Below are 21954 nucleotides of genomic sequence, written 5' to 3'. Positions count from 1 at the left end.
TCAAACAATAAGAGGTAGTACATATTGGTGGTTGACCTGTTTTAAGCCAAAATTTGTACTCAGGACTTCACTAACCTATCTAGTTGGTACAGAAATGATGATTGCTTTTCCACTGATACATCAATAACTACAGGGTTCCTGCTGCTAAATTGAGAGTACACATAAATTTATGGGCTAGAAAGAGCAAAAAAACAACTTTCAACTGCTGGAAAGATTGGCTTTCGTATTCTGAGTTGTCAATATTCTTCATTCTGCCTAGTTTTAAATTTTTAATCTATTTTCTTTGCAATCATCTCAGAGTTTCTCCTTTGAGCAAACAAACCTCCCTCAACTAGCCATAGTCTGCTTCTCAGTTGGTCTCGCATGCATCCAGGCAGAAGTAGGATAGCTCATGACAGTCCTGAGACCTTTGGGGCTGGGGGTTAAGCTCCCAATCCTCTTCCTTTTCTAACTAGGGAATTCTGTTGTACAGAGAAGCTCTGCTTGAGAGATGTTTTGCTGGTTACATTTGCTTAATTTGACCTAAAAAAGCATGTGAAAGAAAAGAATGTCACACTGAATCAAATGAGTGCATTAAAGTAATTCTCAAAATAGGAAAAGTTTACAGAGCATAATATGTCACCTGATCCCCAACTTTTTTCCCACCAGTGACCTGGTGACTTGATTTATTCTACCTATTATTCCATTGATGACAAGTAGGAAAAAGGAAAGAAAATATTGTTATCTTTCCAGGAAAGTCTAAAGAGGAATAAACAGAAGTAGCCAATTCTTCCTTAATTTTTCTACCAATTTCATGTTGATTTCCCTGATGTGAGCAAAGTAAGGAATGGCTTGTGCACCAGATTTTAGGATTACAAAGATTATAACATATTTAAACCTTTTGTCTAACAGATTATGTCAGTATTTGGTGAAACAGCAAGCTTCCAGCATAAACAATTTAAAACCCGAGGTCAAAAGCGTAAATGCCTGGAGGCGACCACAATGGAGTGAAAGACACCCTCACGTGTATCATTGAGGACTTGGGTACCGAGGTGAACGCAGACCTGGCTTAAGGAAGATCTGCCCACTGCATCCTCCGCTATGGCTGCCCTGTGGGAACGAAGACCCACAGTTGCCAAATCTTCTCATTATTGAAGGGATTCCAGAAGTCAGGGTTTTTACATACGTTTCTCCACATTTTGAAATGTTGAATTAAATTTTTAAACATTAGGTGAGTGAAAATATTTCATCAGTGGGTAGGCTTTGACCCCATGGCCAGTATTTGACCTCCATTCGAATCCATATCATATGAATGATCAACACTGAACATTTGATTTGAAATCTAACATAGCTGGTTAGGGAGCAGTGATTTCCTGTGAAATCAGTTGAAGTTTTGCGTTACCTTACTAGCTGAAACACATCATGAATCAGACCTATTCTGTCCTTCGGTCTGAGAAGTGTGTGGTTCTGATTCAACAACGTAATGAGCTCGTCCCATCCTTGTCCCTCATAATGAACGACATAGTAGCCGTTGGTGTCCACGTTGAACTTCACCCAGTTGGTCTTCTCAGATAAATCCAGAGTATCTAGGAGGAGAAAATTGGTATAGGTATTTCCTCATCAAAGAACACATCATGAATATCACCAGAAGTATTCTTCATATCATTAGTAATAGATCAATGGGAAGACAAAGTTCTGGAAGACTCATGGTGATACTTACTTTCAGAGTCTGCTGGATGGCTTATTTTGGGAATGGTGATCTTATTAAATTAATAAGTAAACTAATTCCTAGGAAAAGGACTGATGAATCTGTTCTCAAAGGCAGCATATGCGGGTCTAAAAGGCATGCAGGAGCCCAGTGAGCCAGATGATGAGCACAGCTGGAGTTTGGTTTGATTTACTGGTAGCCTTGTCTCAAGGCTTAGGTGCTGCATGTTAAAATATGTGTATGTAAGTAGGTGATCCATTTGTCCAGTTCTTATCCGGAGCAAAATAAAGACTTCAGGTTGAACGTGAGATTATGAGGGAAATGTTCTGAAATTTCAGTGATGTGTTTAAAGGAGAAAATAAAATTACATTATTTTTAATATTTTAGACATTGTAGTAGGTGGTAAAATAACTTTACTATATACTCTCAAAAACTCTGAGGCTTAGTCCTCATTCAAAATAAATGAGAAGATTGAAGCTCAGGAGTTAAAATTTTTTCTTAAGGCCAAACATCCAATAGGTGACAGAATCAGGATTTGAATCCAGGGCCAATCAGTTCTAAAGTAAACACCTTTTCCCACTGAATTAGTAGGCATTAAAAGACATAAGATCAGACGCCATCAATTCTTGAAACCCATCTCTAAGTGCTAAAAACACAAGAGAACTTTCTCATGAATTAAAAACCCAGAGTTTCTAGCTAAAGGGTTCTTTTAGTAACACATAGGTATAGATAAATGAGAATTTCCTCAAACATATACCTTTCATTGTCAGATTGACCTACAGTAACTGTCCTCCCTATAGCTCAGAACACATTTAATTTCAGAATTAAAAGATTTTTTTTGCTAATTAGTTCATATTACCTGTCTTCAATTTCAGAATGTGTCTGTGAATCACATTAGAGGAACTCGTGTAGTAGGTCACTGGGATATGCCAAAGGTACCTACGTTAGAAAGTAAAGACTGTTACAGACTAAATCAATGGTCATTTCAATGTCCACATTGTCAGATTCAGAGAGGCTATAAAAGACACCTAATCACCCATCCTTTCAACATCAGTGGCCTTATAAATTTTACAGGCTAAGACTAACGGTTCCTAGGGTGTGCAAAAATTCTTTAATGATTATGAAGGAGCAGAAATATATACCTAGTTGAGCCTTGTCACAATTACCTGTGACATTTACTGTCTAGATTTTATACCATCACAATTCCTGCTAATTGTTCCTTTCACATTTCTAAAAATTCTCACAGTCTGATATTAATTCAAATAACCAAATCTAAGCTGTAGAAAGAAACCCAAAAAGGTAAAGATCTTATTCTAGCATGATTCTTCCACTTATCCTTCTGTTCAGTGAAGCTATCCGCATTCAACCCCCGCCTGCTAAGTGGTCAGCAAGCAGCAATGAGTCAGAAGCTGCTCATTGGCCAAGTGCAGAGAGCAGAGAAACAGAACAGATTGAAGGAAAAAGCCTCAGTTACTTTTCAAGGGCCTTACTATGATAAATAACTGAAATTAGCTATTTTTTCCAGACTAATTTCTAGCTGCCTCTAGAGCTCATTTCCTCTAATGTAGTAAGCCATATTAGCTATAGTAACCCTATAAAATCAAATGCTTGAAAATACCAGTAGGTATAAAACAGAAAGAATAGTACTAAGGATATGCCCATTAATCCTCAGAAAAACCTAAAATAGTAAAAGAGACAACAGACACAGACTCGATTTAATAAAAGGTCAGAAGAAATAATCTACCTGCCAATCCAGAGAACCGATAATCAACAAAGCAGTTGAAATATTTACACGAAAAGGTAAAAAGAGACACACAGATATCACTAAGATATAATGGATCAAGATTCATGGATAGATTTTGGCTCTAGAAGGACAGAGATTTTTCCAGATAAACCCACCTGGGAGTAAAGAGAGAAAGAGTAGCAATTCATAAGTTTGGATAAGCATGGATCAGAGGGCAATAATTTTATAAGAGAAATCCAAATCCTTCTTCAGATAGAGGAAAAATACAGATCACTGCATAGATACTTGTTATTCTGAGCCATTCACACTATTGAACTCTCTCGTGACATTTTGATAAGTTGCAGAATTGTGAGTCCTGCTTTCCCAATAATAAATCAAACATTAAATTTTCCAGCCTGTGTTGCCAAGCTTCAAATTGTTTAAGCTCTCTGAGGTTTGGACTTCAAAAGGGCATACAGAGGAATGGAAGGATGTGTACATAGATAAATGGCATAAGGGCTGCTGTTGGATGGAAATAGACATCTGATGAGATCAAATTGGAAAATGGCATATTCTACGTGTTAAAGGCCTTGAGTTTGGTTCTGATTCTCAGAAAAATTCTAGAACTGTTTTTAGACAGCTAGATTTTAGAAAAAAATAATAATCATAAGAGCCAGCACTGATTCACTTGGATTATTTCTTTTCAAATTAATCTCATTCATCTTATTGAATGAGATCAGAGGAATGTGGACAGTGTTGTATTTCTTGATTTTAGTAAAACCTTTAACAAATTTTCTTAGGACAGGCTTGTGAGCAAGGTAACAGAGTGGGTAATTGGATTTGCTTTTATTGTTACCAAGAACATCATGTTTTAAGACATTACATTTATAGTCTCTTACCAAAAAAGAAAAGGGAGCTGAAGGTCTTATCTAATTTAACACATGTCTGTGTGCTCAGTCATGTCTGACTTTTTGCGACCCCATGGACTGTAGCTTGCCAGGCTCTTCTGTGCCATCCCATGGACTTTAACTCACCAGGCTCTTCTGTCCATGAAATTTTCCAGGTGAGAATACCAGAGTGAATTGCCATTTCCTACTCCAGGGGATCTTCCCGACCCAGGGATCAAACCTTCATCTCTTGCATTGGCAGGCGGATTATTTACCACTGTGCCACCTGGGAAGTCCATGACTTAACACACAGGAAATGCCTTTTCTGATAAGATGTATAGCTGTCATAGCATCTTATCTTCCTAGGTATGGGTCAGTCTCAACTTTTTAGGGCCCAGTATTCTTGCCTGGAAAATTCCATGGACAGAGAAGCCTGGAGGGCTACAGTCCATGGGGTTTTGAAGAGTTGGACACAACTGAGCAATTAAGCACACACAGCACAAAGAAGGCTAGTAGACAGTCAGGGAATATTATATTAGAGATGTAACTAACGGCCTTCTGCATCAGAACTGAGGTCCTAAGGGTGGCTGCAGGATTAGCAAGCACATGCTGCTCACTAAAGCAGTCTGGCTCACCTGAAGCTCTTTAAGGCTGTTAGCAAGGCTAGGTCAGTCTATTAAGTCCCATGTAAAAATAGCATCCCGTAAAATTGCCAGAGAAGCTGAAAGAAAGCTGATGCAACTGAGAGTAAACTGAGATGAGGTAAGCTAGACCGACAAACGAAAAGCAAGCACCTTTCCTGCAGGGTCCCCCATTCAGGGTCCTCCTTGGAAACCCCGGACAAGAAGCGTTCTTGCTGCAGTCTGAGGGAACGCCCTTCTCGTTTAACCACCACGAGGGGGATGCCTTTCTGCAGAGTCCATGTAGCCATCATCTCCTTGAGCTCTACATTTTCCCGCAGAAACGCGAGCTGAAACGACAAGTGACTTCGGTAACCCGAGACACAGGAGAGAAGCCAGAGAGAGATCAGGTCCTTAGACCTCCTCGGATGCTAGGGACACGGTTTGGGCAGGAAGAGCGGACTCCGACTGCAGGCTCACAGCGGAGCCCTGTAGAACCTGGGCTGGACCTGCCCCTTCCCTCCCCATCCAGTGCTGTTCCCGGAAAGTTACCTGAAGGGGGGATGTGTCTGGGAGCTTGAGGGTTAATATAGGGCAAGAAAGGCGAAAAGGAAGGGTTTGAGACTGGGGCCCCTCTCTGCTCCTTTTCAAAACAGAAGAATAAAAGAACCCACCAAAACAAAACAAAAACTACCCTCCATTTCATTAACGATGGAATCCAGAGGTTTAGGAAGAAATGTCTCTTTTAAAAATTCCAATAGAATGATACTATATCAATAGAGGTATATGGAGTGGAGGACAAAACCTCTAGCTTTTTATTAACAGCTTCTAGGATGGGTTTCTGATCACTGCATGATGCCAAATCTGCCTTTAGAAACCATACTTGATGGGATTACCATGACACTTTTTAAAGTTTGCCTTTTCTTTCTTTTTTTTTCCCATGATGACTGATTTTTTTTTTTCTCTCTCCTAAAATGTTCCAGTAACTTCCCAGAAGTAAACAAAAAGATGGGGCCTCAAGAAAGCCATTCATACTACTTCCAAACCTAACATATTTGGTTTGGCATTTTGCAGAGCCCTGAGGATACCAGTGCAGCTATAACCACTCAGAGGAATTTTGAGCTGAGATATTTTTAGCCATTGGTGGGATTGTGGGAAAGCTGAATTATAACAACAAAAATATAGTAGTAAGAGCATCACCCTCCCCTTAATGGCCTGAGCATTCCTTCTTTGTTTCAAGGAAAATTGTGGAGTTTGTCCTTCTCTCCAGTTATTTAAAGGGGCAGCTGGACAACTTTACAGACTCACTCCAGGTCTGGAGATGAGCCAAATCTCTTCCACCCTCCAAGTCTCTCTCTACTTACTGTGTTGCTTGCCTTCTTGGAATCAGAATAGCAAAATCCACTTGATGCAGAATCACTTTCTAAACAATTCTAGAAAGCAAAAATAAAAGAGCGCTGCCATTTGGCCTCTGAGAATTGGCTTAAAAAGAACATTTGACATGAATGCAAACATTTATTAGCATAAATGTATGAAAATGTAATTCATCTAGACATGATAATGAGCACAGCAATTCATAAAAAATACATACAAGTTACCCTTTTAAATATTTAATTGATATTATGTGACACTGTGCTGATTTAGGTATTTTGGGAAATTTATCATTTTTGTGCCACAGTTTCATTTAACATCAGAAGGGGGTCAACTAAGAATTTAGGACCTCTAGGGGAAGGTTAGATGGGAGACCTCTCCGGTAACTAGGAAGAAGTTGTGATGTCATTGAGAGAATGAACACTGGACTGAGTCAGGAGACAGATTTTAAGTAAGGACTCCATTACTCACTTGTATAAGATCTTGAACAAATCTCTTCATTAGCATTAGTTTTCCCATTTTGAGGAAAACCCATTTTGAAAAATGGGTTAAGATTGCCTACCTTTCCTTCTTGAGATGGTAACAAGCAGGATGTGACAAAAATTAGTACAGAAGTGTTCACACAGTTGGCCTAAAAGAGTTCTGTAATTCTTGGCCAAATCTCTCCGTTAATCCCCTTTCCACTCACTAACTGCACAAAAAATGGATTCTTCCTCTTTGGAAAAAAAGGGCTCAGGCAAAGTCTACACACACACACACACACACACACACACACACCCTTGTAAAAAAAGGGCTCAGGCAAAGTCTACACACACACACACACACACACACACACACCCTTGTAAAAAAAGGGCTCAGGCAAAGTCTACACACACACACACACACACACACACACACACCCTTGTAAAAAAAGGGCTCAGGCAAAGTCTACACACACACACACACACACAAACACCCTTGTAAAAAAAGGGCTCAGGCAAAGTCTACACACACACACACACACACACACACACACACACCCTTGTAAAAAAAGGGCTCAGGCAAAGTCTACACACACACACACACACACACACAAACACCCTTGTAAAAAAAGGGCTCAGGCAAAGTCTACACACACACACACACACACAAACACCCTTGTAAAAAAAGGGCTCAGGCAAAGTCTACACACACACACACACACACACACACCCTTGTAAAAAAAGGGCTCAGGCAAAGTCTACACACACACACACACACACACACACAAACACCCTTGTAAAAAAAGGGCTCAGGCAAAGTCTACACACACACACACACACCCTTGTAAAGGAGGAGGGAAGCAGATGGGTGGGAGAGAAAAGCAATGAAAAGAAAAGCTTGTTGAGAACCTGGGAGAGAGTCGGGATGAGATCATCTGGATCACCTGCAGGAGGTGATGGAGAAAGAGCATTTTCTTGAGACTGTTTTGAAAATTTACTTTTGTTTTTCGGCTGCCCTGGGTCTGCATTGCTGTGTGGGCTTTTCCCTGGCTGCGGTGGACAGGGGCTCCTCTGGAGCTGCAGTGAGTGGGCTGCTCGCTGCGGAGGCTTCCCTTGCTTCAGGGCCCAGGCTCCAGGGACGTGGGCTTCGGTAGCTGCAGCTCCCGGGCTAGAGCACACACTCAGTAGTTGTGGTACGTGAGCTCAGTTGCTCCGCGCTCGTGGGACCTTCCTGGATCAGGGATCAAAGCTGTGTCTCCTGCATTGGCAGCTGTAGTCTTTACCACGGAGCCACCAGGGAAGCCGCGAGCAGGAGCCTTTTTGTAAGTATTACAAAGGATGGTGTGGTTCATCCCTTTTAGGGTTTTCAAGAATGTCAGTAAAAGTTTTGAGCTACTGTGAAATTTTAATTACTTGCATTTGCTTCTTTGACCCCAAAATCACACATAAGTTAAAACTTAAGGATCCAGACTTAATGAGGGCACAGAGAAATCAAAGAAGATAATGCATATGATTTTTTTAAAACTATGATGTGCTGTACAAATATTGAACAATATTATTATTACCCCTGGGACAAAAGTGCTTACAAAGAACAGAGGACCTCTTCTGTGTACAATGGCTTAGGGTATTTCTACTTGCAGGCACAAGCTCTGCCAGTTTATTATTTCTATTAAAAAGTACTGGCCTTTGAAAATCTAAAAATATTTGAGTAATTATTAGAATCATCTGAGTTGACTGCATGCTTTCTCTTTCTCTTACCTACTATTCTACATGAATCCCAATGACAAAGAGACCATATATTCTTTAATCAATCATTAGCCGTCTCTTAACCATGATAATAGGGTCAATAGAATACTAGGGGCCTGACATGATTCTTTCTCTTAAGCAGATTTTGTTTATTATTATCACTGTTATCATTAAATCAATGGAAACCAATAAAAGAGAACGTCACTGGCTGGAAGAGATTCATAAGTGCACTTCTAGGTATTCAGCAGAAAGGCAGTGAGTGCTGGAGCTGGCTATGAGAGGGAGGCGAACCCTTAGCTGGATCTCAAAAGATGGACCGCACTTGAGTTGTCGCAAAGGAGCAAGTACACTTCAGGCAGCAAGAGCACCGGAAACAAAGGTGTAATGACAGGGATGAGCAGGAGTTCTTGCATGAGGGAGCAGGTGGATCTCACTCAACCGAATACTGGCTGGGACATCAGGTTGAACAAGTAGAGTTTAAGCTTAAGTTTGGGAAGAGAAGATTACAAGTTACATGAAGGAGTTACAAAGTCATGAAGGGTTTGGAAAGAGAAGACAAAGTGTAGGGTTAACCAGAAGAGGGAAACCAAAGAGAAGCCGGTTAAATACCGAACCCCCAGGGCTAAGCTAGTGTAGCATCTTGGTTTAGCAAGGTGCCGAGGAAATAGACAGGTGCTGCCAGCTTAACCCGGGCAGTGTGGCAAGTGGAATAAACATCCGTTGCCTGACAATATAACTATTTATAAGCCTTCATAATTAGCTTGTCACTGTTTAGGCTTACCAGCAGTCTCCTGTAACCCAACCAACGACTTACATTTGACAGACTGTGCCACAAATCATCATTCCTAGCATTTCTATAGCTGAACTTCTTTAAGTAGTGAATAATTCCTTTCCTGAATGTCTCCTCACTCAGGAAATCCTTGAGCATGTTCAAAATACAAGCTCCCTAGATAAAAACACAAAGAAAAAGAAGGTAAAGGGTAGCGCATGTTCTTAAAGGAAGCTTACATGCCATGGAACATGTGTAATGTCTGATTAATGAGCAGCACGTAACACAAAAATCGACACAGAAGTAATCCGGCACCGACAACTGTTGATGTACTGGCATCATTATACTTCTCCCAGGGCAGGGCATTTATTTACTACCTGGCCCACATCATCTCCTACCTTGTTGTAGGAAATGGCATCAAACATTTCCTGTATTTGAGTAGGAGTTTTTGCTTGATTGGAGATAGGATGGGATGAATTTAGTGAATCTCTTTTAATGACTTCAAAGCATGTGTTCGAAAAAGTGTCATCCTAAATGGGAGAAAGCATTTGTTTCTTCAATTTCCACTTGACACTCAAAGCAGTAGTGAAGATGCTAGGTTTAGTAAGATATTCTCAGGAGTAAGTCTGCAAACAATATTTCTTACAAAATATTTCTTTCCCCTGATATAGTCCCCTTTCACCAATTCTCCATTTTGTTAAAGGTCTAAATGTGATATTTCCTCAGACACTGCCTGAATGTTTCCCATGAACAAAGTCCCTGGATACAGAAATAAAACAAAGGTTCCCATTTAGTCAGCATGTGCTTATGTGTCAGGCTCTCATATTCCTCATCTGCAGTCCTTTCAACACTCTGCAAGGAAGAGGCATTGTACACATTTTATAAGTGAGAATGCATGAAACTTTTGGATTAAACCACAGACTCAGCACATAGCAAAAAGAAATAAAAGGATGCTGACTTTGAATCCATGTCTATCTGTAACTGTACTGGACCAAATATTTACCCCAAAGAGCTAATTATCCATTACTAGTTAGCACCACCTTGTCATGTGTAGTTCAGACCCCCTTCTGCTTGCTAAGTGGCTTCAGTCATGTTGGACACTTTTCGACCCTATGAACCGTAGCCCGCCAGGCAACCCTGTCCATGGGATTCTCCAGGCAAGAATACTGGAGTGGGTTGCTATGCCCTTCTCCAGGGGATTTCCCCAACCCAGAGATTTTTTCTCAACACTGGTCTCCTGCATTGCAGGCAGATTCTGTACCATTTGAACCATCAGGGAAGCACCATCTTAGAATTCATTATGTTAACAGACATATTGCTTGCAGACTCTTGGATAAATATAGAATAATGCCTGAAATTTTTTTTTTTTTTTTTTTGGCAATTTGGAGAATTTTGAAGCCAGACAACCTCCAGATCTGTGAGAAAATAAACTGGCTTAAGCCACCCAGTCTGTAGAATTTTGTCACGGCAGCCCTAGCAAACCAATACAATCTGTTTATACAAAAGAAAATACCACAGATTCAAAAACGCAATGCCGTGTTCTCTTTGGCACTTTCTAAAAATTATAATAGTAAATTAATGATTTCTTAGGATGTATAGTATGATACACAAAGTTGCGACTTACAAACTGTAGCTCTGGATATGTGATGTTGAGAGAGATAAGTTCCATGTATCTTGCAAAACCTTCATTGAGCCAAATATCATTCCACCATTCCATTGTAACCAGGTTACCAAACCACTGGGAGATAAAAACTCAGTGTCAAACAAATATAAAAAATTATTAACTGTAGCAAAAAAATACAATGGGTGGTAACTTCTTTTTGAGTAGTTGAGGCCTTTTCTCTGTCTTTACTACCCCTTTCTCTCTGCACAGCATCTTTCTCCTGGTTTCCGTGCCTTCTTCCCTCACCACCACAATTTTGCTTATTTCACTTACTTCTTTTGTGTCCACATTGCCTCCAATGCCCTACCTTCCATTATATCCTCCCTATATTTCCTAGATATTAGGCTCAATATTCAGGAAGAAAATTATTAAGGAAGAGACATTTTGCATGATAAGTATAAGCTCACCTTGCCGTTGACTTACAGCGAGGGTCTAAGGAGAAATATAAGCCAAAATATTCTTGATGAAGTCATCTTTTTATATTAAGTAGCAGTTACTTAAAAGGATAAGAATTCATTTAGGACTTTCAGATCGTTACATAGTATTATTAATGAGCAAATGTAGTTGTTGACCTCTGTCACAAGCTACTTCTAGAGATCAGTTTAGCCACTAATGTGAATAAAAGTCTGAGATTTTACATATATATAAATTAAAAGGATACAAAAAGATAAGCTAAATAGAAATTTATCCTTGACCTACATTTGATCTGCAACACATTTTAAATATTATTATTTTTTATATATTATTATATTTTACCTATTTGGCCTTTGTTGTTTTACTGTGTCTCTAGTTTATCTGTTTCAAGAGTGCTGTCTCCAGGTGGATTGGAAGCTTAAATAACAAGATTTTAAGATTCAGAAGAGCCTTGTTATAGTTATAGGACAGAAATCGCTAGATCCACAGCTTCCAGAAACTGCTCAAGCCCTCTACCTTGTCTTACAACTTTCAGATCATATTGCAAATGCGCACCAATCTCCCGAAGGACATCTGTGAGGAGGAACGGTGGGTGTTTCCTCAGTTTGAGAAGTGATGAACACTAGGAGTTCAAGCTGGTTATGGTCATTTCACCGGTCAAGAAGAGTATTTTATTCATTCATTCAGTGAACATCTATTGAGAATCTACTATGTTCCTGGCACTATGCCATGGTAAAATCTCTTATTTTTAAATTTTTAACTTTGCCCTTTATCATGACCATAGTAATAAGAGGGTGTTTTTTTTTTTTTTTTTTTTTTTGTTTTGTTTAAGCAGCAAATGAAGAACCTGGTTATATAGGAGAAATACATAGATATACATAATAGAGCCACTACCTTAATACAGATGATTGGAGGTCAACCAATAGACACATATATGCAATAAAATGTTATTGGCACTATGATTTATGTCTGTACAAGAGGCAGCGAGGATTCCAGAAGGAAAAAGTCAGTTTTGCTGAGAGAGTGTGTAGGATAACTGGGAAATGATTCACTTCCTGAGTCTTAGAAGAGGGCCCCAGGAATGTTGGAAGTGGGGTGCGCTCTAAGCAGATCAGTAGCAGGAACAAAAGCACAGAGAAGTGATGTGACCTGGGCCTGTCCAGGTAATAGCAGGTCGTCCGGGATGGCTAATGCAAAGGCGTCATTCAGAGATGAGACTGGAGAGGAGACTGGGAGCTGGGTTATCTGGGCCTCATATGACACCCTGTGGATCCTTGACTAACCCAGCATTGAGACTCTTTGCCAGGGCTTTGTGCGGAGGACTGACATGGCCAGATGGAGACGGATGGGAAGACAAAACAGTCAAGGCAGAAACTCCAGTGGGGCCTTCTGCTTCAGCCCTGGACTCTGCGTCTTCAGGAAAGAGAAACTTTCAAAGGAAGGCCTTAAGGCAGCAAGGAGCCTCCAAAGGAGAGCTCTCTGATTACTTCCCTATGAACTCTGGTTAGAAAATTAGGAATCCCCAGACTCAGTTAAGTGCTTTAGAGCTCCCAGTAACTAATAATCCAAACCCCTAAGATGAGCCAGAGGGGAGGTGCTAAACCAGAGGAAGTTGTTCACATGTTCTCAAAGTAGAGCGCTGAGCATGGCTCCAGGTTCTTCATTTGCTGCTTAAAACAAACAAACAACCCCTCTTATTATGATGGTCACGATAAAGGGCAAAGTTAAAAATTAAAAAGTAAGAGATTTTACCAGTTTCTACAATTGAATGATATGTGCCTGTATGGTGAAAGAGAATTTCCGATGTCTTTAATAATTCACTGCATAACAGGGAACTTGCAGAAATAAAACAGAATGAAAAAAGTCTCTAATTTTACTGTTTCGTAATTGTATGTAATACCGGGTTGATAGACAGGCCTTGGAAATCTTATTCTGTAAGAAATGGTGGCAGTGGTGGTCATTGTCTCTACTGTTACTAGCTAACCCTTACTGAGTACCTAGCGTGTGACAGACAGACACTCATCTGCAATCCTCACAACAGATGCAAGAAGCAGGAGCTGTCATGAACTTCATGTTATAGATGAGGACACTGAAGTTTAGAGAGGTAGGTAGTGCGCCCAGGGTCAGTAGCCTGGGAGTACATGGACTTGAAATGCTTCATTATGGCCAAATAATCACAAATTCCAATTGAAGGGAGCTTGATTTTGCCCTAGACTGGAATGCCACTGTATTAGAGGGTGTGTGGGGAAATAAAAAAAATCTCTTATTTGTAGGGGTTTCTAATACTTGGCTCTATGTACCTCTATGATCCTCACACTTCTTTACTAAAAGACATTTGGAGGCTTTGTGCCTTGAAAAGTTTTAGAGGACATACTGGCCAGTTCTCCTGTGATAAAATTCTGGTATGAGACCCACAGTCTAGAGGTTGAACCTTCTGCTACTTGACATACAGTATTTGTTTGATGATCCCAAGGTGCCCCCTGGAAATAAAATGACATGATTTTACATTGTTTGGGGAATACTGGGATGTTCTGCATGATGCTCTTTGGAACCGACCCTAAGAGAATGCCGTGAGAGCCAGGTACCTGGTGTGCTAGTTCATGGGCTATCACCTTGGTGACCCATAGTTTATCAGACGTAGAAGATGTCTTGGGGTCAAAGAGCAGCGACGTCTCTCTGTACGTGATGAGGCCCCAGTTTTCCATGGCTCCACTTGCAAAGTCAGGAATGGCAATGAGATCTAAGAAATAAAAACAACCATACTTAATCATTATGGCTCCTACACCAGAAGTGGGATTTGCTTCCTTCTTAAATATGTTATGATCCTTTCAGTATATATAAGCAGACATTCTGAAAACGCTGAGTATATTTCACTCTTAACATTGATATTGTGTCTCGTAGTTGCTGAAAATAATCAGTATCCATCATCAAGCAGAATAAAATTTATTGATAAAGTTTTATTTGTAGGTGAAGTAGCCTAGTGACATAACCATTGTTTCCTAAAAACTAAATTGTGAAATTACCTTAGGTGCATTACTGCTGAGAAAATAATTCATTTTAAAACACTCATATTGTATTTTATGTTAGTATTACAGAGACTTTGAAAATATAAGATATCAAATGATTTCTAAAATATTTGGATTCAGCAAAACATATAATGAACTCATTTTTATAAAAAAGAGAAAAGGGATTTTTAATTTCAGGAGAACACCATTTAGAAGCATCTCTGTAGTCAATATTTCAAGCACATACAGCCTCTAAGTGTCTTTCTAAGGCAGTAAAGGGAAAACACTGTAGGTATCAATTCTTTCTGACCTCAATTTCCTTTTTACCGTTAATATTTCCTCTACTTCTTGACAAATTTTAGAGAAAAAATGTAAAATTTAATCATCTTTAAGCGCCTCAGATATAATGTGTATTCAGTTCAGTTCAGTTGTTCAGTCATGTCCAATTCTTTGCAGCCACATGGACTGCAGCACACAGGCTTCCATGTCCATCACTGCCTCCTGGAGCTTAATTAATGTATATTAATTTATATCATGTCTGTGTGAGAGTGTATATATATACATATATATACATATATATAAGTGTATATATATATGTGTGTGTATATATATATATATATATATATATATATATACGCACATACCCTTTGCCAATGATTTCATGTTGATTAGAAAACTTCTGGCTAATATTTAATCATAGACTTCTTTTTATTCTGCCAGGTCATACTGGAAAAAATACTGTTCTTTGGCTGAAAAGCCAGGTAATTAAAAAATAATAATAGTAATTTGAAATAAATCAAGTCACTTGGCTTAAAATTTCATTGTCTGGAATTAGTACTGCTTAATTCTAGTGGATAAAAGCCAATATGTATAATGCAATCAAAAAGTAAACTAGCACTAATCAAGATTAGTATTCATTAGCACTTCAAATATGGGAATGATTCCTTTTCTAAACTGCATCAATGATTTTATATTAGTTACAGTATTTCCCAAAGCCATTAGAAATGTTTATATCTGCTCTACTTTTTCTTTTTATTTATTTATTTTTTATTGAAGGAAAATTGCTTTACAGAATTTTGCTGTTTTCTGTCAAACTTCAGCATGAATCAGCCATAGGTGCACATATATCTCCTCCCTTCTGACCCTCCCTTTCATCTCCCTCCCCTCCCCCCCCCTAGGTTGATACAGAGGCCCCGTTTGAGTTTCCTGAGCCATGCAGCAAATTCCCATTGGCTATCTGTTTTACATATGGTAATGTAAGTTTCCATATTACTCCTTCCATACATTTCACCCTTTCCTCCCCTCTCCCCGTGTCCATAAGTCTATTCTCTATGTCTGTTTCTCCACTGTTGCCCTGTAAATAAGTTCTTCGGTACCATTTTTCTAGATTCCATATAAATGTGTTAGAATACGGTATTTATCTTTCTCTTTCTGACTCACTTCACTCTGTATAATAGGTTCCAGGTTCATCCACCTCATTAGAACTGACTCAAATGTGTTCTTTTTTATGGCTGAGTAATATTCCATTGTGTATATGTACCACAACTTCTTTATCCATTCATCTATTGATGGACATCTAGGTTGCTTCCATGTTCTAGCTATTTTAAATAGTGCTGCAATGAACAATGGAATACATGTGTCTTTTTCAATTTTGGTTTCCTCAGGGTATATGCCTAGGAGTGGGATTTCTGGGTCATATGGTGGTTTTAGTCCTAGTTTTTTAAGGAATCTCCATACTGTCTTCCACAGTGGCTGTATCAATTTACATTCCCACCAACAGTGCAAGAGTGTTCCCTTTTCTTCACACCCTTTCCAGCATTAATTGTAGACTTTTTGATGAGGGCCATTCTGACCAGTGTCAGGTGATTTCTCATTGTAGTTGTGATTTGCATTTCTCTAATAGTGATGTTGAGCATCTTTTCATGTGTTTGTTATCCATCTGTATGTCTTCTTTGGAGAAATGTCTGTTTAGGTCTTTTCCCCACTTTCTGATTGGGTTGTTTGTTTTTCTGGTATTGAGTTGTATGAGCTGCTTGTATATTTTGGAAATTAATCCTTTGTCAGTTATTTCATTTGCTACTAGTTTCTCCCATTCTGAAGGTTTTCTTTTCACCTTGCTTATAGTTTCCTTTGCTGTGCAAAAGCTTTAAAGTTTAATCAAGTCCCATTTGTTTACTTTTGTTTTTATTTCTGTTACTATAGGAGGTGGGTCAATAGAGGATCTTGCTTTGATTTATGTCATTGAGTGTTCTGCCTATATTTTCTTCTAAGAGTTTTACAGTTTCTGGTCTTACACTTAGGTCTTTAATCCATTTTGAGTTTATCTTTGTGTATGGTGTTAGGAAGTGTTCTAATTTCATTCTTTTACTTGTAGCTGTCCAGTTTTCCCAGCACCATTTATTGAAGAGGCTGTCTTTGCCCTATTGTATATTCTTGCCTCCTTTGTCAAAAGTAAGGTTCCCATAGGTGCATGGGTTTATTTCTGGGCTTCCTATCTTGTTCCATTGGTATATATTTCTGTTTTTGTGCCAGTACCATACTGTCTTGATGACTGCAGCTTTGTAGTATACTCTGAAGTCAGGAAGGTTGATTCCTCCAGATCCATTCTTCTTTCTCTATACTGCTTTGGCTATTGGGGGTCTTTTGAGTTTCCATATGAATTGTGAAGTTTTTTGTTCTATTTCTGTGAAAAATGCCATTGCTAATTTGATAGGGATTGCTGTTGAATCTTTAATCTGGTAGTATAGTCACTTTCACAATATTGATTCTTCCTATCCAGGAACATGGAATGTCTCTCCATCTGTTTATGTCATCTTTGATTTCTTTCATTAGTGTCTTCTAATTTTCTGTGTACAGTTATTTCATCTCCTTAGGTAAACTTATTCTTAGATATTTAATTCTTTTTGTTGCAATGGTGAGTGGAATTGATTCCTTAATTGTTCTTTCTGATTTTTCATTGTTAGAATATAGAAATGCAAGTGACTTCTGTGTATTGATTTTGTATCCTGCTACTTCACTAAATTCACTGATTAGCTCCAGTAATTTTCTGATAAAATCTTTAAGGTTTTCTATGTACAGTATCATGTCATCTGCAAACAGTGAGAGCTTTACTTCTTCTTTTCTGATCTGGATTCCTTTGATTTCTTTTTCTTCTCTGATTGCTGTAGCTAGGACTTCCAGAACTATGTTGAATAATAGTGGCAAAAGTGGACACCCTTGTCTTGTTCCTGATCTTAGGGGGAGTGCTTTCAGTTTTTCACCATTGAGGATAATGTTTGCTGTAGACTTATCATATATGGCCTTTACTATGTTGAGGTAGGGTCCTTCTATGCCCATTTATTGAAGAGTTTTAATCATAAATAGGTGTTGAATTTTGTCAAAGGCCTTTTCTGCATCTATTGAGATGATCATATGGTTTTTATCTCTCAATTTGTTAACATGGTGTATCACATTGATTGATTTGCATATATTGAAGAATCCTTGCATCCCTGGAATATAGAACCTGCACTATAATGACACCATGAGACTCAGGAACTATGGGAATAAGCCCCTGGAAATGTCTTTTGATAGTCCTTTAATTCACTAAGAAAAACTACATGAAGTTGGTCAGAAAAGGGGAAGAAGGACATGATAAGGTGTGTGTTATAAAGTCCCAAAGGAAAGCAATGTTTTGTCAATGTCCGAAACTCTAAAAATTAATCTATATAGGTTATAAAATTTGTCAGTGTTTTTATATATTCTGCAATATCATAAAAATCACAATTTTTATTTTTTAAGATAGAAAATGGAAACCAACAAAGATAGGCTATTTGTATCCTCTCATATAAAGATCAACTACTACCACATTCAAATTATCTATTTCCTCCAAATCTCTCTTTCTCGCTCTTTTTTTTTAAAATGTCTGTGCCACAGTCTTATCTTCCAGCCTCAAACACTCTGTAGATAACAGATGGTAGGACAGTTTTCAGCTATTTACATAAACCTTTGGCAACTTTTATAAAAGATTGCTAGTCTTGTATGAATATGGTATAGAAGGAAATATATGCTCCAGAAAATTCATCCATTTAAATCTAATATAAAATGCAGATATTTTAATATTAAACCTGATAAAAGAATAGAAAAATGAACCCAAGTACTTGGGCTTCTCATAAATACTTTATTTTCTACACTCAAAGACATCTCTCAGGTATAAATTATTGCTTTCTGGGCTAACTGAAGTTCCTCGGTGCTCATTTTAATCACATATAAAGAGGGATGAAATCAAAGCAAGTTCTGAAAGTAAAGACAATGATCTAGAATTTGAACCTACCCAGTTTGGGGAGTGGATAGTGAATATCAAAGTAATTTTCATAAAAGTCCAGCAGCTTCAGTGACGCTTCCAAAGCATAATGTGTTTGACTCCGTTTGTCTGGGGATGCATAGATGGACACCTGGGAAATGTTGGTGAGAAGAATGATCTTTGAATGACAGCTGCTTGGCATGACCTCATTCCTAACAACCTTCACCCAAAAATGGAGATTGTATTTTTCAAGAAAGTATTGAGATACCGTTAAACATGTTAACAGGGGGTAAGATGTTCTGTAAAGTATTAAAGAAAAAGCTCCTCTTGAAAACTATAAACAATCCTGTGCTTTCTGTTACAGCATATTCCATAGGTGTCAATCTACATTTCAAGCTATATAAACCTATTACATCACGAGAGCTCACTTCAGTTCATCACCATCATGTATTCTAGCACTTGAGAATTAGCTTTCCAAAATGATGACCACCAAAAGAGTTTCAATAAAACACAATTGTATTAGGTGGAAAAGCCTTCGTGAACTTATAAGAACCACCCTCTGTTGTGTTTTCGTTAAACTCAAAAATGCCCAGATAGGTTCACTGCATGGTAACTATTGGCTAGTAAGTGGAAAGAATAAAGTTAGTTTCCAGTTTTCTTGGGTTTCAAGTACAGTATTGCTTTCATTTCATAATCTGCTTTCATGCTCCAAATTAACTGAAATCCCTCAGAAATTTTATAAGAAAGATATATTAATGGCCACAGTACCTTACCAGGCACTGTGCTAAATGTACACTTGTCAAACTTGTAAAATCTAACTTAGTCCTCTCAACCACCTCCTGAAATAGAAGCTATTTTCTTCATGTTAGGAATGGAGCAATGAAACCACATGGAGATTAAATTACTTGCTTCAAGTCACACAAATGGAAAGTTACAGAGCTGGGGTGTGAATCCAAGGAAAGTGACAGGACCCTGTCCCCTAAAGTAAAATACAATCTGACCTCACACACACCTATATCTAACTACATATATATCTGCGTGCAACGATGTATGTAGACACATTGCTGATAATATATATCTGCGTATCCATAGGTCTAGTGTGTTTGGAAATTATAATCGATGTTTTATCGCTATTTGTCATAAGCATTCTTTTATGGCTCTTTGAATATATTTTTGGGTCTGTAACAATTCCTCAGGGTAAGGGGTTCTTTTATTTTTCATGTGTTCACTGATATTCACAAAACTTTATCAGATAATTATTGTGTGTGTTTGTGCTCAGTGACCCAGTTCTGTCTGACTCTTTGCAATCCCGGCCAGGCTCCCCTATCCATGGAATTCTCCAGGCAAGAGTACTGGAGTGGGTTGCCATTTCCTCCTCCAGGGGGTGTTGCCAACCTGGGAGATGAGCACCCTTCTCCTGCAGCACTGCTGCACCGCCTGGGAAGCCCCAATTATTGGGTATTGTAACTTTCTGTAAACATCAAATGCTCTAAAAATGATGAAGACCTCCTTTCATTAAGGAAATAAAATTATAGAAAACAAGTGGAAACAATGTAAATGTCCCAGAATAAGATGCTGATTTAAAAAAATCTGTATGGTACCTCTACGCATTAGAATACAATACCGTGCAATCATTAATATTACAGAAAAATATTTAATGCCACTTAATTTTTATAGTATATTATGGTGAGATAAAATAATTGCATATTATTTGTAAAAAGTATATATAGATGTATACAGTATATATTGTTATCATATTCAGTCGTATACTGATGGACTTACAGAAAACACTTGGAATATACCAGGACATGACCCTGTAGTGCTCACAGGCTATTTTATTTTTTATCTCTCCCTGTTTTTGTAAATAAGCATGGTATTTTGATAATAAGGGGGGAAATTTTAAAGAACAGCTCATTGCCTTCAGGACGCTATTCAGCACTGTGTATGAAATGAGAACTCAAACTCACCTTGACCCCTGACGAGGTGGTACCGCTCACAGAAGTGAAATCACAAACTATGTAGGCTACAAGGTATGTACTCATTTTTACAGTAGTTTCAAAATGATCTTCCAAGAGGCCTCCCTCAAGTTCAATCGTCTTAACCTACAGGAAGGGAAAGAATCGGTATTTGAGAACTGGAGTATTTTACAAGAATGCCTATGACGTAGGTTATATAAGATAGAGGCGGGGTTGATGCTCTGCGTGACGCCCATATAGATTAGAGGACTCTTCACAACATTCTGTGGCTTCGCCTCCCTCTATTTATCTCATCTCTAGACTTCCTCGAAGACACGATGTGCTACTTTAGGACTCTGAAAATGATGCCTGTTTTGTTGTTGAAAGCATAGAAATATCTTAGACGGTTCCATATTCTTGAAATGCAATCATCTCCAAAACTGGCATCAATTCAACATTTGTACTTCTAAGCAAAAGTGCCAGAGAATAGTCCCCTTCCCTTTGTTATATAATGAATAAAATCTGTTGCAGAAGGAAATGAGAAGCAGAACTGTGCTGGATGGTTTGCATCATCTTTTAATCCTTCTATTATTTGTGTATGAGGTAGGTATAATTTCACAGGTGAAGAAACGGAGTCTCAGAAACATTAACTGATTGCCTAAGATCACACAGCTAGTTTCACGGTAGGACCAAGATGTCGATGTGGCTGTGTGACTCCAAAGACATTGCTCATTCTGGCACTTGCTGTGACAGCTTGAGTCATAGTCTTATTTTATCTTTGCTTCATTGATTCAGCCATGAAAGCAGTCAGGCCAAGGAGGTCATTAGTAATTTAAGCTTCTGCCTATCTACTGAGGAAGTAAAAAGTTTTAAGTCTATAGACTGGTCAGCTGCATCCATCAAATTCACTGAGTAATTGCTGAATTCTATCTTTACTTGCTCCAGATAGCTGGTTCCAAAGATGGTCTTCACCATGGTACAATGCCCCTGAGTTCTGAAAGGACACAGATCCTGTTATCTGAAAATACCACTTTCTTCAACTTGGTAATAAGTCTTCAACTGGCTTGTTGCTCACCCTCTCCAAACCCCTTTTAAGGCATCAGGGTTGTGGCAGTGCTAACCACAGATTATTAAGCATATTTTGTGTGTTTGTATAAGACTGCAGTTTGCTTCGGTGAGAAAAAATAGCCTGAAGAGTTATCATAAACTGCCTAGCCTGTGTCAATGACAAATGTTTGTGCTATTAAATTCTACGGAATTTGATTCTACAGAATTCTATCAAAAATTCAATTCCTAAGTTCCAATAAAGTAGAAAACACTGACCAACTACCCTTGAAAAGGTGGTAGTATATACAGGGCTTTAAGTTTCACCTC

At 38.6% G+C, this 21954-nt stretch overlaps 1 protein-coding gene across 1 annotated transcript in view; it reads right to left on the bottom strand.

The window, feature by feature from the left end:
* Positions 1–21954, bottom strand: part of ERAP2 (endoplasmic reticulum aminopeptidase 2) — a 44411-nt gene that overhangs the window by 12260 nt on the left and 10197 nt on the right. The window contains exons 4-13 of the mRNA XM_020875470.2: positions 20593–20727; positions 18656–18776; positions 13927–14081; positions 10889–11002; positions 9663–9794; positions 9310–9441; positions 6282–6350; positions 5092–5267; positions 2547–2626; positions 1382–1565 (exon numbers count right to left, since the gene is read on the bottom strand). Coding sequence (XP_020731129.2) covers positions 1382–1565; positions 2547–2626; positions 5092–5267; positions 6282–6350; positions 9310–9441; positions 9663–9794; positions 10889–11002; positions 13927–14081; positions 18656–18776; positions 20593–20727 — 1298 coding nt within the window. The remainder of the gene's footprint in view (positions 1–1381; positions 1566–2546; positions 2627–5091; positions 5268–6281; positions 6351–9309; positions 9442–9662; positions 9795–10888; positions 11003–13926; positions 14082–18655; positions 18777–20592; positions 20728–21954) is intronic.

The sequence above is a fragment of the Odocoileus virginianus genome, chromosome 3 (genome assembly GCF_023699985.2).
Source record: "Odocoileus virginianus isolate 20LAN1187 ecotype Illinois chromosome 3, Ovbor_1.2, whole genome shotgun sequence".
NCBI lineage: Eukaryota > Metazoa > Chordata > Mammalia > Artiodactyla > Cervidae > Odocoileus > Odocoileus virginianus.
Note: the sequence above shows the minus strand (reverse complement) of the source record. Positions and strands in the feature narration are given on the sequence as shown.